This window comes from Cryptomeria japonica, chromosome 3, assembly GCF_030272615.1.
Source record: "Cryptomeria japonica chromosome 3, Sugi_1.0, whole genome shotgun sequence".
NCBI lineage: Eukaryota > Viridiplantae > Streptophyta > Pinopsida > Cupressales > Cupressaceae > Cryptomeria > Cryptomeria japonica.
The window spans coordinates 12,470,731-12,488,730 of record NC_081407.1 but is presented as its reverse complement, the minus strand read 5'-3'; the positions used below and the strand labels follow the sequence as shown (position 1 = coordinate 12,488,730).

General features: G+C 38.2%; 1 protein-coding gene across 1 annotated transcript in view; it reads left to right on the top strand.

Moving 5' to 3' along the window:
• LOC131873924 (pentatricopeptide repeat-containing protein At3g12770-like) overlaps positions 1–18,000 on the top strand; it is a 24,562-nt gene that overhangs the window by 1,467 nt on the left and 5,095 nt on the right. The window contains exon 3 of the mRNA XM_059217101.1: positions 12,980–13,051. Coding sequence (XP_059073084.1) covers positions 12,980–13,051 — 72 coding nt within the window. The remainder of the gene's footprint in view (positions 1–12,979; positions 13,052–18,000) is intronic.

Genomic DNA, 18,000 nt, shown 5'->3' with positions numbered 1-18,000 from the left:
AATAAGAGGATCGCTATTCCATAGATTCCAACGAATGGGAATGGGGTTCCGACAAGTCTTCCAGTGACTACGAGCTCACTGAGATATTCAGAGAGCTAGATGAACCAACAGAAGAAGAGGAATTTTATAACAAGTTCAGAGTTGGTCAAGAAACAACCCATGAGGAGTCTACATAGTCCTTGTCTCAAGGTTCTAGGTTGAAATCACATAGGATGAGAACACCTGTCCCAGAATGCGGTACTAGTGATGATAATTTGGATTCGCTCGCAATCGAGACTGATGAGGAGAGTGCCATCGATGACCTTGATAATTACCTTGACATACCGGAATATAACTGCATCTTCACTCTTAGCCATGCTAACTTCGAAGACATTAACAGCCTTCTCCTTGTTCACCACCAACTCATTGATTGGGATCATGAAGGACCTGCACAGTTTGACACATTCCAAAACGATGAAGCTTTTATTGACTATCTGGGCATATGAGATGATCTTCCTCCTGGAGACCATAAAGCGGGATACACTATAGAACTCAATAGCGTGGCATATTTTGGTGAGGGTGTCGGACCTTCCAGTCGCAAAAATGTGAAAATAACAACAAATCAAGGGTCTTATGGCGAAAACCACACTGTGGCGCTGTCTGGCCCCAAAAAAGTAAAAAGAAAGGACATATCTGAGGGCGAAAACCTCTCTGAGGCACCTGAGGATGGAAGGCTCAACATTCTCCCAGCATCATATGAGGAAAAGTCATCCATGTTGGTAGAGGAGACTATCAAAACAAACATTGGTATAGAAGAGGTTCCACACAACATATTCCTAGCTCAATCACTGATAGAGTCCGAAAGGTCAAAATTCATAAGTTTCTTCAAAGAACGACAAATCAACTTTGCCTGGTCATACGCTGATATGCCTAGATTGGATCCGGATTTGGTAATGCATCATCTGACAGTCAAACCGGGGGCAAAACCAGTAAAACAGAAATTAAGAAAAATGCATCCGCAAGTGGCATTACTAGTCAAAGAAGAACTTGAGAAGTTATTGGATGTCAGATTCATACGCCCAATCGATTATCCCGAATGGATCTCCAACTTAGTGCCTGTCAGTAAACCAGATCGCAGCATCAAAATTTGCACAGATTTCAGAGACATCAACAAAGCTTGTCCAAAGGATGACTTCCCATTACCAAATATTGACTTGATTGTTGATCTCACAGCAGGTCATGAAATGTTATCATTGATGGATGGATTCTCTAGTTATAATCAAATAAGAATCGCACTCGAGGATCAACATAAAACATCATTTACTTGTCCGTGGGGAACTTTCTGCTGGAATGTCATGCCTTTCGGGCTAAAGAATGCAGGTGCGACATATCAAAGAGCCATGACTACTATCTTTCATGATCTCATGCACGTAACCGTGGAAGATTATGTTGACAACCTCTTGGGCAAATCAATAGACAGAAATACACATTTGGACATACTTTCAATCGTCTTTGATCGGTTGGAAAAATACAAACTAAGATTAAACCCCAAGAAATGTGTCTTTGCAGTAACCTCCGAGAAGCTCCTAGGATTCATTGTATCCAAAAGAGGAATTGAAACTGATCCAGCAAAAGTCAAGGCCATCTTGGAAATGTAACCACCAAGAAATATCAGTCAACTTCGATCCCTACAGGGCAAACTCCAGTCCATTCAAAGATTTATAGCACAACTGGCAGATAAGTGTAATCCTTTTCAGCACCTGCTACATAAAAACATCAAATTTAAATGGGATGATAACTGTCAACAGGCCTTCCAGATGCTCAAACATTATCTTCTAAATCCGCCAGTTCTGATGCCACCAGTTCCAGATCAACCACTATTATTATACATTTTAGCTACTCCAACAGCATTGGGGGCACTCTTAGCGCAACAAATTGCTGAGGGCAAAGAAAAAGCAGTGTATTATATTAGTCGCACATTGGTGGGATATGAGCTAAACTACACACCAATTGAGCGTGCATGTCTCACCATGGTCTTTACTTCACAGAAATTACGACATTACATGCTTACTCATAAGACTAAGTTAGTTGCAAGGATAGACCCATTGAAATACCTTCTCAATAAAACCATACTTACTGGGCGACTGGCCAAATGGGTAATGATCCTGAGTGAATTCGACATCGAATATGTAGACAGAAAAGCATTAAAAGGACAAGCCATCGTAGATAAATTAGCAGATGCTCCCATGATAGATGATGTTCCCCTAAGTTCAGAATTTCCAGATGAATCCATTTTGACAATGTCACATGCAAAGCCATGGCAACTGTACTTCGACGACTCATACACACAGCATGGGGCAGGAGCTGGCATCCTCTTTATAACTCCTCAAGGGGATTCTATACCAAAATCATACCGCTTATAATTTCCTTGCACTAACAATATAGCGGAATATGAGGCATTAACAACAGGATTACGAATTGTAGTTCAATGGAAGATCCAGGAACTTCGTATTTTTGGGGACTCCCAACTTGTCATCCATCAAGAAACTGATGATTACCAAACAAAAGATGAGAAATTAGTGCCTTATAAACAAATGGTGGATGACCTGAAACAACACTTTACAAAGATAGACTTTGAGCAGATACCAAGAGAGCAGAATCGCACCGCAGATGCCATGGCTACAATTGCTTCCCTGATTGATTTACCTCCAAACGAGACCTGCTATGAGTTCTTGGTGGATAACCTTTTGGTCCCTTCATATGAGATCATTCCTACTGAGACGATATGCGTTGTTGGTCCCGAATCCCAGTTATATGGTGCCATTTTCACATACCTACGTGACAATACTTTACCTCCTACTCTATCAAATAACCAACGTCGCACTTTCATTCGCCAATCCTCTTGATATGTCATTTTAGATGATATCCTATACTGGTGAGGTCTAGATGGCACTCTTCTTAGATGTTTAGAAAGCGATGAAGCTCATATTGTGTTACGGGAAGTGCATGAAGGGATATGTGGTCCACATGCTAGTGGTCCTAACTTGGCCAAGAAACTCATCAGGACTGGATATTATTGACCCAATATGGAGAAAGACTCATATCAGTTTGTCAAGAAATGTAAGCAATGTCAAATTCATGGAGACCTCATACATGCGCCAGCACAAGAACTTCAACCACTTGCGTCTCCTTGGCCCTTTTGTCAGTGGGGACTCGATCTCATAGGCAAGATTCACCCTCCTTCTTCCAATGGTCATAAATTCATTATCATTGCCATAGAGTATTTTACAAAATGGATTGAAGCCGTGCCTCTCACACAAGTCACAGGAAAACAGATTGCTACGTTCATCCTTAACTATATCATCTGTCGATACGGTATTCCTATTTCTATTATCACTGATAACGGGCGTCCCTTCAAAAATCAGGATGTTCATGAACTCTATGACCGCTTCCATATCTCCCATCATTTCTCCACACCATATTACCCCCAAGGTAATGGCCAAGCTAAGGTGTCTAATAAAACAATCCTTAAAATCCTTAAGAAGACAGTCGATGATGCTGGTCGTAATTGGCATATCCAACTTAATCCTGCACTTTGGGCCTACCGCACAAGTGTCCGCACACCTACAGGAGCTACACCCTATTCACTTGTCTATGGTAATGAAGCCATCTTGTCTATTGAGGTTGAGCTACCCTCTTTATAGGTTTCTTTGCAAAACATCATCAATGACGAAGACTATAGGGTCTCTCGCTTACAAGAGCTGGAACTATTGGATGAACAAAGACAAACTGCTTTTAATTATCTCAAAGCTTACCAACAACGAATGAGTCGCAGCTACAATCACAAGGTTAAGCCTCGCACATTTGAAGTAGGGGACTTAGTTCTCAGAGAAAACCCCAAAAATCAACAAGATAGAGAGAAGAAGGCAAGTTTGAACCAAACTGGCTTGGTCCTTACATCATTACAACAACATATGGATCTGGTGCATATAAGCTCTCAACTACAGAAGGTGAACCTTTGGAGGATCCTATCAATAGCATGCACCTTCGCAGGTTCTACACATAGCTCTTCGGAATATCCTAATTCAAAAATACAAAAAAAAATTATAAAACAAAAAAAATCGTTACTTGGTGAAAACCTGGCAAACAGGCGCCTTGTGACACAAAAACATTGAAAAATTTAAAAAAGTAAAGAAAAATAATTTCATCTAATGGTGAAAACCACTTTGGTGGCGCCCTGGGCAAGTACCATGGTGAAAACTAGGTCACCAGTGCCATGCGTAGAAACATTGCTCCTCCCTCCTTCAGGATTCACTTTCATCCTTTCACTTTGCACACACTCACAACCTATTCGTTCATAATAAACTTACCCATTCCCATCATGGCTTGTTATTGATCTCCCTAAGATTGGTTAGCCATTCATAATAAACCTCCCTTTCCATCCATAATAAGTCAGATCCTATCTATGGCTAAGGCAAATCCTAAGTCTCATGATGGGTGTGGAACTGAGAGCATCACATGTTTCAAGGAGTACAGTTTCTTCCAGCTTCCTTCAGTCTATCCGTGCACAATCCGCAATAAAGCAACATTTGCATCACAGATCCTCAATAAAGTTTCATCTTCTCCACAATAAAGTATTAGTTTCATGGATTCAATCAGTTTCAGATGAGACACAACAGCAACAATGGGCTTCAACAAAATCAAATCTTTCAACAGACTCAGACAACATTATGGTTCACTACTAGCTATCAATTTTGTGAAAGTAAACATAGTGACCACAATCAAATAAGACTTATACAAGTGACAAGAGACACTAAACTTGAGGGCTACAGTGGATGATTGGTGTCGAGTCTTGGTTTTCTTTTGATTTCATCTTTTTTTGGTGACATGTATTTTAGATTTTTCGGGATGTCTCTGACTAAAGATTCTATCTCCAGGATGTCTTTGATTAGAAAGGCAAGGATGGGGTATCGTCACCTCCTTGTATTTGTTGTCTGTGGATTGTCTCTTAGTAATGCTATGACTTGTCCAAGGATATGAGGACACTATGAGTCTAGTATGAACTGGGGCATTCCTTGTTTGTGACTGTCTTATCTCCATGCAAACAAGTACAATGACTTTCTGGGTCAAACATATGCCTCGATTGACATAACCTACTTGCCATAATAAAGCTCAATGATGATAACGTAAAAGAAGCTCTTTCACTTTCATATCTTCTGTCTTTCATCCCCCTTTCTTGATTGACCTCCATTGTCCTTCTCGAGTCCGCATAGCCTGCTATCACATGACTGAGTATAATGACACACCAAAAATATTTGCATTTCATGTAGTTGCACCTGCATTAGCACATATAAGCATTTCATACATACATATATATATCACAATCGCATCACATCCTGCACACAACACCTATTAGCACAATTTACATTTGCATTATCATATTCATTTGCATTACATACATTCACATTTGCATCATGCATAACATATAAAACATACAAGAAAAAATATATTGCATTGCATCATATACATATTTGCATCCATAGCATAAAACAAACATCACATAAGAGCATCTCATCACATAGGTACACATGCATATAGCTGCCGCAAAGATGAATCATCTCATATATATAATCATAAAAAGTGTCATGATACAATGATGTCAAAAATCATATGGCTACAAAAGCACCCGCAGGTGTCTACATCATCATACAAAAATGGTACAAAACTGATACATAGGGAGCCCTCTAGGGCTATGATGAACTCCCTCCCTCAGAGCCGCCTAGCCTCGATGGAATCTGAGCCCCTGAAGGACCCACCCCAGGATCATCCCACCTGTCCCCTCTATCTGGTGGTGGTGGAGGACCTATAACCCCACCACTCGATGCCTGTCTCCTCCGGCTCCCTCCCGTAGCTGTCACTGTACGCGACGATCTATGGAAGCTCCTCGCCTGCTGATCTACTGGCACTGCACCATAGTAGAGATCTCGCCAGTAGGCAATCTCCTCCCCTGCTTGCAGGACATAAGCATATCCTGCCCCTGTGTCCTTAGCTGCCTATCTCCCTGCCCTCAGCGCTGTCTCAGCCTCTATATAATGCTGAATAGCCTGATCATGCTCCCGTTCAGTATCTTTGAGCCTCCTCCTGAGTCAATCCCTCTCCCTCTCCAACTCCTGGATCTCATCTGCCTAGCCCTGGTAGATCTCCCTTAGCTCTATCAGCTCATCCTCCTCTAGGTTAGCCCCCTCCACCTCTTCCTGTGGCTCCCCCTGTACGGGTACCTGCGCCGTACCTTTACCTATACTGGTACCTATCCCTGTCTCTGTCCCTATCCCTGTACCTATACCTATCTGGGACCCTATGATGCTAGCACCTGTAGCGGCAATCCACCATGACCCCTCACCACCCGAGCCTATCTCTCCTCACCACCCTCCCTCCGAGGTGCAACCCTCCTCTCTCCAACTACTCCCCTCCTCCTCCTTCAGCCTCTACCTGCATCATCCCCACCATCATCATCCTCTCCACCCCCATCTCCATCTAATGGCTCTCCCAGATCCATCAACCATGGGAAGGGATGCTCTGCCCAGTATGCTGTGTACTAAGCATCCATGCTGACATCCTCAATCTCTGGCCACATGTCCCAGGGTAGGGGCATCATCTCTACCAGCTGTGTAACTGCCTGATCATATGACAGCAAGGGCCCAAACTGTGCCTAATCTCTGACAGTCCGTGCATATAGGCCTGAACCCCGTGGCATCCTCTGAATCCTGCCAAACTGTCGGCCAACCCTGTCCACTAGTTGCCTCTCCAGCACATAAGGCGTCCGCCCAATCAGATACCTACTCTGGAAGGTGTAAGGAAGCTCAACTGTGTCATCCTCCCACTACTCGCATCCCAGATATGGCCTCCATATGACCACATCAATATCGTCTATCACTCGTCGCCAGTGCTCCAACCTACCAATCCGTGGCTGCGACATGATTATATCATATAAGTGCACAAAGCTGCGTCCATGTCCCCTACCTCTGAAGTGTATTGGCCTCATCACTGGCAGATGCTCGTAAGCCCATACCTGCAGCAATGTCACCCCGCAGCCCAATCCCACTGATCCATGGTATACGAACTGATGCAGCTCATAATGGAGGTGTGCCAGCACACACGGTCCCCAAGCATATCTGGTGTGCTATGTCACTAGTGTCTCCAGTGATCCTCCCCAACCCACAACCAACTCCCGTGTCGCCCTATCTAGACACAGGAACCCACTGATCGCTCCTCCTACCACCACTAGCAACGCTAGCCCTGTGGCTGTTATGGTGTCCCATGCCACGTGTCCTGCCCTCATCTCCAGTCCTGGGTCCTGGAATACTCGTCTCAGGGCCTTCTTGTCTCCATCTCGATCATATGGGATCAGCTCCCCATCGATCGGTATCCTCAGTATCCTATATACATCCTCCAAGGTGACTGTCATCTCACCCATCGGCAAATGAAATGTACAGGTCTCAGAGTGCCATCTCTCCGCCAGCGTAGTCAACAGTCCCATGTTCACCCGAAACTCAGGCACATACAAAACATGTCTCAATCCCATCTCCTCAATAGCTGCTTGGTCCTCGAAGGACAACTCAAGTCGCAACCTTTGAGTAGACGGGAATCTCTCCCGTGACTCCAGCATCGGCAAATACTCCTGTAGTCAAGCAAATCACTCATGTCAGTCATAGTGGCATTCTCTGTTTATCACAAAATGCTACTTTTTATCTAAATGCATATGGCATTCTATCCTAGTGACACTCACTATTCATCACAAAGTGTTGCTTCTATCCTAGTGACACTCACTGTTCATCACAAAGTGTTGCTATCTATCCTCGTGACACTCACTGTTCATCACAAAGTGTTGCTTCTATCCTAGTGGTACTCCCTGTTCATCACAAAGTACTACGTGTGTGACACTCACTGTTCATCACAAAGTGTTACTTGCATTTGCACTACCTGTTCATCACAAAGTGCTACTCATATTTTAGTAATCCCTGTTCATCACAAAGTACTATATCTTGGTACTCACTATTCATCACAAAGTGCCTTGATTTATCCTAGTCTTCCCTAGAGGACTTGCTTGAGTGTATCCCCTCAGCAGCTTATCCAATCAACAGCGTATGTTCATCACAGAATTGCCGATTTGACCTAGAAGACGCAACTTCACACTTTTTGAAACACAAATGCGCTTACCTGACATAAACGCGCTTGAAGACTGCACAGACGCGCCTGAAAAACACAGACGCGCCTGACAAACACAGACGTGCCTATGCTCTGCACAAACGCGCCTGGGCGACACAGACATGCCTTCTTGGCAAAGACGTGACTGACCATCACAAACGCGACCGCATTTGACACAGATGCGGGTTCAAACGCAGACGCGCCTGGCACAAACACAGACGCGCCTCACGAGTACAGACGCGCCTGGCACCAACGCAGACGCGCCTGGACGTTTTTGGACACTTTTTGAACCCTAGTCTAAGCACATTTATTGCTCTATCTAGCATGCATTAATGACAAAATTAAATGCGTCGAAGTACAAGGAGGTTTGGTGGTACTTATTGGCTCTCTTGCCTCTGCTGGCCTCTGAAATCGGTGAACATGGTCGAATCTGTGAATGAAGGCCATCGCTGCTGACTGCTGCTGCTCTATTTTCGCTCTGCAATTTGCTCTTGTGGATGTGTAGATGACAATGAGGATGTATTTTCCCCCGTGGTCTATCTTATAGACTACCCCTAGCCCTCGTTTTCTGAGTCAGTCTTCATTATCCCGTGACTCTGTCACTTTATCCGATCAGTCCATTCTAGCCTCTCTTTCTTATCAAGAGATTGTCTGCAATCTTTTCAGACATTTTCATCCAATCTCTCGAGGGGGCATATCATTCCCATCTTGGGACAACTCTGTATCAGTTCATCTTATTTTCTTTGAAACAACGCGACAAGCCGCATTGTCTCAAAGAGGGGCAAAATGTAGACACCTAAAATTGTCATGTCTAATTAAATAAATATCTTTATTTATTTAATTACTTTAGCTTAATTCATCTATTAATTAAATAAATCTTTATTTATTTAATTAATTCATTTATCCTCTTCTAGCCTTATTTCTCATTCAAATAAATACATTTATTTATTTAAATTATCCTTTTCCTAAATTAAATAAATTTTTTATTTATTTAATTGATCCCACTTCTTCTATTAATTAAATTAATCTTTATTTATTTAATTAATTCATTAACCTTTTCTACCCATGACACATGTCATTCATCTCTTAATTCATACACTACCTACCTCTCTTATTATTTTATTATTTCATTTACCTACCCTCTAATCATAGCCGACCTCCTTTTACACCTCTCAATCTTATCCCTCCATTTCATATTGTGTCTTCTATATAAGGAGACGCTTCCTTCATTATCAACGCTAATGATTCATGCTAATCATCTTTTATGTACTTGACTACACTACGATCCTACTTGCAACTACATTCCGTTCTTTGTTGAGCTCTTGTGCACATATAAAATCTGAGAGCAAATATATCAAGCAAGATCAATGGAGATAGGAAGAATGGAGATTCAAACCCTATTGGACATGTGATGGTATAATCTTTGTGATTTCATTTGATTTGCATTGTCTTAGGTAATCTTCATATGTTATGGTAGATCTTTATTGTGGTTAGGCTAGGGTTTTGTGGTTGAATTCATTTAGCCTTTCAATATCGTTATTATTGTTATCCATTTTCACCATATACAGTAGCAACCACATGAGTGGTAATGAAAGTTTGTTTTCATTTATTGATAAAAATGTCAAGTTTGAGATAAAAATGGAGAACAATGGAATAATTCTAGTTGTGGGAAAAGGGTCTGTTATGATTCCACCAAGCAAGGTGAGAAGATAGAGGTAAGGGTATGTGCACAAAGTTGGTGGTCAAAAAAGTGGACACCGCCTAAAAAAAAATTGAAAAACCAAGCAACGTGTACGAGGTATAAAAATTTGAAATCATGGCGTATGTGCTTAGGTTCGTTGTCCTCGAGCCTAAAGCAAAGATATCGCGTATATGGTGTTTTTTAGGAAAGATACCGTGTATACAACGTTTTTTAGGAAAGTGACCGCATACGCGGGTTTTAGTTCTCAAAAACCACATATGTGGTACTTGTAAAAAAATGTTTTTTAAAAAATGACTAGGTCTTATTTTTCTCACGATGACAACCTTTTTTTCTTCATTTTTTGGGTGAACTCACAATAATAGTTCCCACTTTTTTGCCACTTTTGACATTGAGATGAACATTTTAAAAATAATCTTCAACTTCTGACAACTATAACTTTTAAACTATTAAGAATTTGAAGATGATGCAAATTAGTGATTTTTAGCATTTTGTCTATATATTCTAAATATATTTTTTTCATTTTTTTTGAAGATTTAATTTTTAATTTTTTCCATCTCACTTGAAAAGTAGTTTTTTACAACAAACTACATTTTTTAAGAGTGATGTGTGTCCCGAAACGCATAATTTTTTTTCTATAAATGATAAAAACTCAATTCTTTCGAATTTTGGTTTGTAACATCAATATATAGGGCTTGTTGTTGGTTTGATAGTGATATGCTGAATATCTTTCATTTTTTTAAGTTTTGAAGTCCGACTAGTTATAATTAAGACATAGGTTTAGGTTTGAACACATAACTTGCTCTATATATATCGAAATTCATTTTTTTTTCTTAGAAAGAAGACATCAATACCAAGGGCATAGATATTTTTCTGATTTTTTTTTAATTAGTTTCCTATTTTTCCCAATGTTTTGAACAAAGAAGTTCATGTTCGGTGAAAAACCAATATTTCATAAAATTTAAAAAACAATAATATAATAAATTCACAATGTAATAAAATTATACTCATTGGAAAGACTGCTTCGAGCACTACAATCTTATATTTTTGGGTTATCAAGATTCTTTTGTTTGATCCTTGAACCAGAGGTTTGAAGCCCAAAATTTCTCAGAATTATGAAGAATTTGGGGAGAGATCTCAAAAAAGGTATTTCATATGAACATGGTTTCAAATGAAGGGGGTTTGAGAGAAGGGCGTTCAAGCGAAGGAGGATTCAAGCAACCCCCCCAAATATAATTAAAAATTGACAATAAAAATTGTTGAAGGGGTTTCACTCGAAAAGGTAGGTTCGAGCAAAGTGGGGGGTTCACTCGAACCCCAAAGGGTAGTTCGTATGAACACCCCTAGTTCGAACGAACACCCTCTGAATTTTTTTTCTCACCATAGCGTTTTTCCTTCATGGGTGAAAGTGGGAACCATTATTATGAACTTTCCCCCCATGAAACTGCGAACGGGCTCCCACATTTCTCCACCAAACACTATGGATCAAGGTTAGTTTTGCTTAATTTTTATTTTCCTTTCTCGTTTATTCAATTTTTTTTACGTTTTTGAATTTAATTTTGTTTATTTTGATTAGGTTTTTTTATTTTTTGTTTCAAAAACCAGAATCAAATAATCCACAAGAAGAAGAAGAAGATGCCAAGATACACCTCCAGCTCCTCCTTTTGACCATACACTTGATACATAGGAGCAATTGATTAATCAATTAGGGAAAAACACATCTAAAATAAATAGACTGATTAATAAACTGAAAACATCTGACTTTGAGCATCATAAATCCTTCGCCACTAGCCTAGAAACATTAGCTAGTGGTGCCACAACTGTTTCCACACAAATTACAAAATGGGGAAACTTTAGGGATATGTGTTGTCAATACTATGCTAGTGGGTTATCATACGAGGGAGTGAAAAACAAAAATATTAGTAAACAACAAATATGTGCCCTTTTTGTTGATCCTAAAATTGGTTAGTCATTACCTCTTAATGCAAAGAGGTTTCCAATACATTGGTGTACCAATGTGCAGATGAGGAATCTTTTTTGGTAGAGGTGGTGGATGGTCTTTGATGATCCACCTTGTAAGATTTATGAGGTGTCATTGTAGTTTTTGAGAAAAATATACTGCGATTTTGTCCTCAATGTGCGACCAAACTATTTTGACATGAGAGTGTTCCATGGTAGAGGTGGCGGCTCTGCCCAAGATAGACTTGGAGCCCGTAGGCGGTTAGCCTCAGAGAGTAGTCACCCCCTAGCACCCAAACCAAAGGTGCATCAGGATATCCCAGTAGAGATGAAAGAGTCGATGGAGCTACAGACTCTTTAGGAAGTCACAACATTGACTGGTGCCATCATCCAGCTTGGGACATAGTTAGCACACCCTCTTGTACTAGGTGATGAGCTATTAGTTTCTCCAGGTGATGATAGAGAGCCCATTCAGCATGTGTGTGTCAGTTTCTTGGGGATATGTATAGGGACAGATGATGCAACTATTGCAGATGGGTCCACATCTCATTCATGCACGATTTGCGGGAGTAGATGTCAGACCCACACGACTGAGGATGTGGCACTAGAAGACAAGTGATGGACATGTTGTTTGGCCATCAGTCGCAGACACATGTGTTGATTTGAATTCATAACATTTTATTTATCAATCACTTTAAATTTGTAATTACATAAATGAATTTTTATTCATACATTGATACAAATAATATGCATTTCAGGATGTAGCAATAGTATCCCATACTCCTCCCACAGTTACTAAAACTACAACTTTGACGCTTGGGGTATAAATTTTGTAACATGTTAAAATAAAATAGTACACTTTGAATTCAAAAAAATTACAAGATATACTAATTATATTTAAATATTGGTCCAATTTTTGGTTTGTAGGTGTTGACAGAGGACCAAATGTCCTAGATTGATGACATCACGCTCTCAACGATCGATTTTGGCCTACAAGGCTATATAGTATCATATCTTGCACACCCTTTTTTTATGTATTGTTTTGATGGAATATGAAAGTCATTTCATATTAGATTTTTAAAATTATGTTTAATATATTATTTGTACTAATATCTCATGTTAATTTTGTTTTTTAAGGGTACCCCCTTCACGTCTAGGCCTCGTTTTAAGCAAAAGAAATCGTCAAAGATGCCAAAACGTGAGAAGAAGGTAATTAAACACATTTTTAGTTGTACAATTATTTGAAAATGTTGAAATTGTCCTAGTTGGGATTTGTAGATTGATTAGTATTTTTTGTCTATTTTACATGTACAATGACCATTGAGCTATGTGGGCTTGTTGAATGCACTTGATACTCCCAAGGATTGAGAGAGGGTGGAGGTATGTGTCTCTACTTTATTTTCTTAATTTCATAATTATATGCATGTGTACATGTGAACTTGTGATAAATTATAATCTTAAAAAAATTTCATATAGGAAATATCTGTAACTGCTTCATCAGTGGCGAGCCCTCCTCCATGCACTAGAGAAGCATCTCAAGATCTGGTACACTTTTCTTTAATATATTACATTAATTGTTTTTAACCTACAATAATTATCATTATACTAATTATATTTAATATTTGATCATTTTTTGTATAGATAATAGTGACAGTTTCTCCATTGATGGTGAGCCATCCTCAGCCTATTGGAGAAGCATCTCAGGCACCGGTACATCATTGTTCTCTATATTATAGCTTTTAAGTGTTTTTGATGTATTTATGTTATTAAATTGTATTAATTGTATATTTAATCTACAATATCCGCCTTCGCAGTTCGACCATAATGTGGACCCTTTTAAGTTTGTCTTCAAGAAAACTCCTAAGACTGACAAGGAGAGGAGAGTGAAGACATTAGTTACGAGATCAACCGATGAGGTAATCTACATTTAGATTGCAAATAAATTATAGTTAAATGCATAGTTATGTTGTTACTTGTGAGCTATTTTTTACAAAATAATTCTAACCTAGCTTTTGAATTGTGGTTTTGCAGCCATCTACAGAGCCATGTACTACATCAAAGAGGCTCGATTTTGATGATCCACCATAATTTTAGGATCATATAGTGTTAGTTGTGGTCATAGAATGACCAATACATGTAGATATATTCTATATTTTTATTGTATATCAATTTGGACATGGCATATGCCATGTTTTTGTAATACTTATATTGACTTGATAGACATGCCTTATATATATATATATATATATATATATATATATATATATATATATATTGATATTCGATCCAATAAATGTGTACTGCGTTCATTATTGTGTATTAATTGTATTTTGTGGCTACCCTTTTATAAAGTTAATTGATCATTTGCCTATGTAATCAACAATATGAATATAAACAACAAAAATTGACAATATTAATATAAACAACAATATTTGTGTGGTACGACAACACCCTCATGCTCACAATGGTCAAATTTTGGTTCTCATGTTTGGGGTCATTTGGATCAAAGATGTAAAAGTTGCTCATTTACCATCAAAGTTGTTAAAGTTATCAAAGTTTGGATTCATTTGGATAAAAGATGTAAAAGTTGCTTAGTTGTTGTTAAAGTTGCTTAGTTGATGTCAAAGTTGCTCACTTGTCAAAGTTGCTCAGTTGTTGTCAAAGTTGTCAAAGTTGCAAGATAGGCTAGAATTAATTCGGTTCATTGTGTGCACAAATCAACGTCATGAGAACATATGGGTGGGTAGGTTTATGATAGGAATGATCCTCTCATGCATCCCAAAGTGCCAGAATGTCGAGATTCATACCCTACTAGCACGATCTATAAAGTGCCCTGAGTCCAATAAATTGTCAAACTTTGACAAATCGTTTCTTCTAATCAAGGACACATATGATCAATCCGTTTGAACCTATAGGGTCTTGTGAGGCTCCTCTAAAATTTTCTATCTCGATTTTTGATGACTCAGAGCCATTTTCAATTGGTAGCATTTTTTTGCCCGCTCCAAAAACCGTCACTTGCATGTAATGCAAAGTTGCAAGATAGGCTAGAATTGATTCGAAGGTTTACATTAGGAATTCTCATCTCATGCATCCAAAAGCATCGAAACATCGAGAGCCATACCCTACCGGCATGATGTAGAAGATGCTAGACAACTTTTTTGACAACGTTTTTGACAATAATGACAATTTTTGCTCAAATTGTATCTAGACTCAATCTATGACTCCTATGACTCAATAATGACTCAAATAATTCACCATGATTCTACAATAATCAATAATTATCATGATTGACCTTATCAATAGTGGTCATGATTGACCTTATCACATCACATAAAATCAAAACATAGTTACAAAATATAGACACAAAAATAGTCACAAAACATTGCCATATATTATTCAAAATTTTGCCTCTAAATATGGTCAAATAAACTCTTGGCTATTTGAATATATAAAAAGAATGTCTTACAAATCATCTCATTGGATTTTATACAAAATTTGGCATTACAATATGTGCGATTCAGCTCATCGCCATTTTAATATACAAAATTTGGCATCTAAATATGTACAATCAGCTCATTACCATTTAAATATACAAAATTATGCCCCTAAACATGTACAAATGAGCTCATGGGCATTTATATATACAAAAAATAAATATAAAACAATTCGTTGATGACATATACAAAATTCTCAAAATCATTCTACTATGAACCATACAATCAATCAAGTGAGCCTTCAGGATTGACTTTAACTCGTATTGTGTCCAGTATTGTCTCGTGGTCAGATTCATGTACTTTCCCTAAAATCTTGTAATGAGGTCTACCACGATACCTCATCAAATGAATATTTCTTGCAACAAAAAGGTTAGAGATGGAGAATATTTCTGTGTGTTTGAAAGTCCTTGAACAACCAAACATCAGAATTCTTGAGGGGGTCTCTCCTAAGCCATGCTCCTGTCAGGACAACAAACCCTATTGGGTACTCAATACCCTCTCCATCAATGATTTTAGTTGTCAATTTTCTTTTAGGCTCAACACAATGACACAAAAAGTAATCTGTTCCTTCTTCATTATTCTCTTCTACAACAAAAACATACACATGACCTGCATTTTATAAAGTGATCATTAATACCAAAAATAAAGTGTGATGTACAACAAAATGAACCAAAAATAATACTTGCAAAAAACTTAACTAAAAAATTCACCTAAATCCACTAGTTCGAATACATGGTCAAAATCCAATGATGTCTCCATCTGGCTCAATTATAGTGCTTTGGAAATTTGATATGTATCAATGGGAACCAACGTTCTACAAGACCATTTGTCAACCCACTCTTGTGATTCACATTATTCCCACATAAAATACATGCATGAAGAGAAAAAATATACCATTTGTCTCATATAAGTCATGGGTGAACTTGCATTTGAACTCATAAATGAGTGCATGTCACTCGATCCTGCAACTATACAACAATCTAGATATTTTTCAATGTTAGATTCAGTGATCAACCATAAATATCTACGATCCATTGGCGTACCTGGATTACCTGCACCCATAGTAGAGCTACACCATCACACAATTGTTTCTGCATCTATTAAATCAACACAACCTTCGTACTTCAATTCTTCTCTAGCTAGGGCTCTTTTTACACATTCTTCTGCACCACCACGCTCTCCCTTACCATGTCCTACCTTAGTGAAATTCCAAAAATGTTGTACAACACTTGTCATATGCATCCTTGTCAGCCAACAAAACATCCTTGCATTCTTGAATTGTGAGGTACAATTATCTGACCATATGAAGTGTTTGTTGTATTGCATATTTCTTTCCTTTAAATTATCATAGAAAAATTTAAAGCGTCCTTGTACAAAATTCAATGAATGAGTATGATCATAAATTATGTAGAAGTGATACTCTCTTATCTCCTTTCTATTCTCCTCTGTGCTATCATCAACATGCATGAATGTTATGTGTACAAAAATAAAAAATTGTGTAGAATGATAATACATAGATTGCACTTCATTTTGAGGTTTTAGTGAGTAATTTTAAGAAAAATCAACGATAGAGACAATGGTGCCTAGAGGAAATGTGTCCTTACATAACTTGAATTGCTCATCTAACCATCAAGCTCTATGTGTATGCACTATGTACTCATAAAAAAGTTTCTCTTGAAACATTTTTCATAAATTTGGCTACATGTATATCATTTTTCACTAACTCACATCTCTTCAAATATTTTCCATCTTTAACTTTATATGTGATTGTCTTGTAGTTTCCAAAAGAAACTAGTTTCATACCAATTTCATGTATTCTTTCGAAATGTACACATCTTGGTAAACGTTCCAAACCAACACATATAGCACACAAACCTTCCAAACAAGGCATCTTATAATAAATGCAACCATCACATGTCTATTGCATAACACACTTGAAATAAATTCTCTTGCTGACTTAGGGGGTGCTTGTATATTGCATTCCTGCAAAACATTGTTAGTGTGCAAAGTAGAACAAATATGACGAAAAAATATCGGAAAATTCAACATGCATCCTACAACAACATGTGGTGTGTACATGATTAATCTTAACATAAAAAGGTTTTGCCATTTCAAAAAATATTTGACTAATTCTTATTTGAGGAAACATTTGAAGGAATATTTCATAAAATTTTGTTTGAGTCATATCCAAATAGTGTTTGGCATGTGGCTTACAATTTGTAGACCTGGTTCACCTTCTAACAACATCTTTTTTATTGGGTAAAACTCTTGTGTTTTCATGCCAAAAATTTCCAATTAATGTTCTTAGTGCATCAACAACAACCTTGTCTTTGCATGATAGTCTACCCAAGAATGCCCAAAGAGAGTTATTGTTAGGTTCCTCTATTTTTTCCCACCTATGTAATTCTTTACTTAATGTTGTTCTACTAACATTTAATGACTTACTTGTTTTGGTTATCAAAAGATATTTTTTTATTTTCTTGCTCATTATGGTTGATGTAATGACATGTCAAGGAGCATTAGAATATTTAGTGCGTGATTTTGAACCAATAGCTTGATATGTATCAAATAGATTTCTCACAATAGTTCTTTCGCTATTACTTTAAGATGATCTTAGGCCTAGAATTTTCATTGTCTCTCTAAAATTCAAATTTTTAATCATTT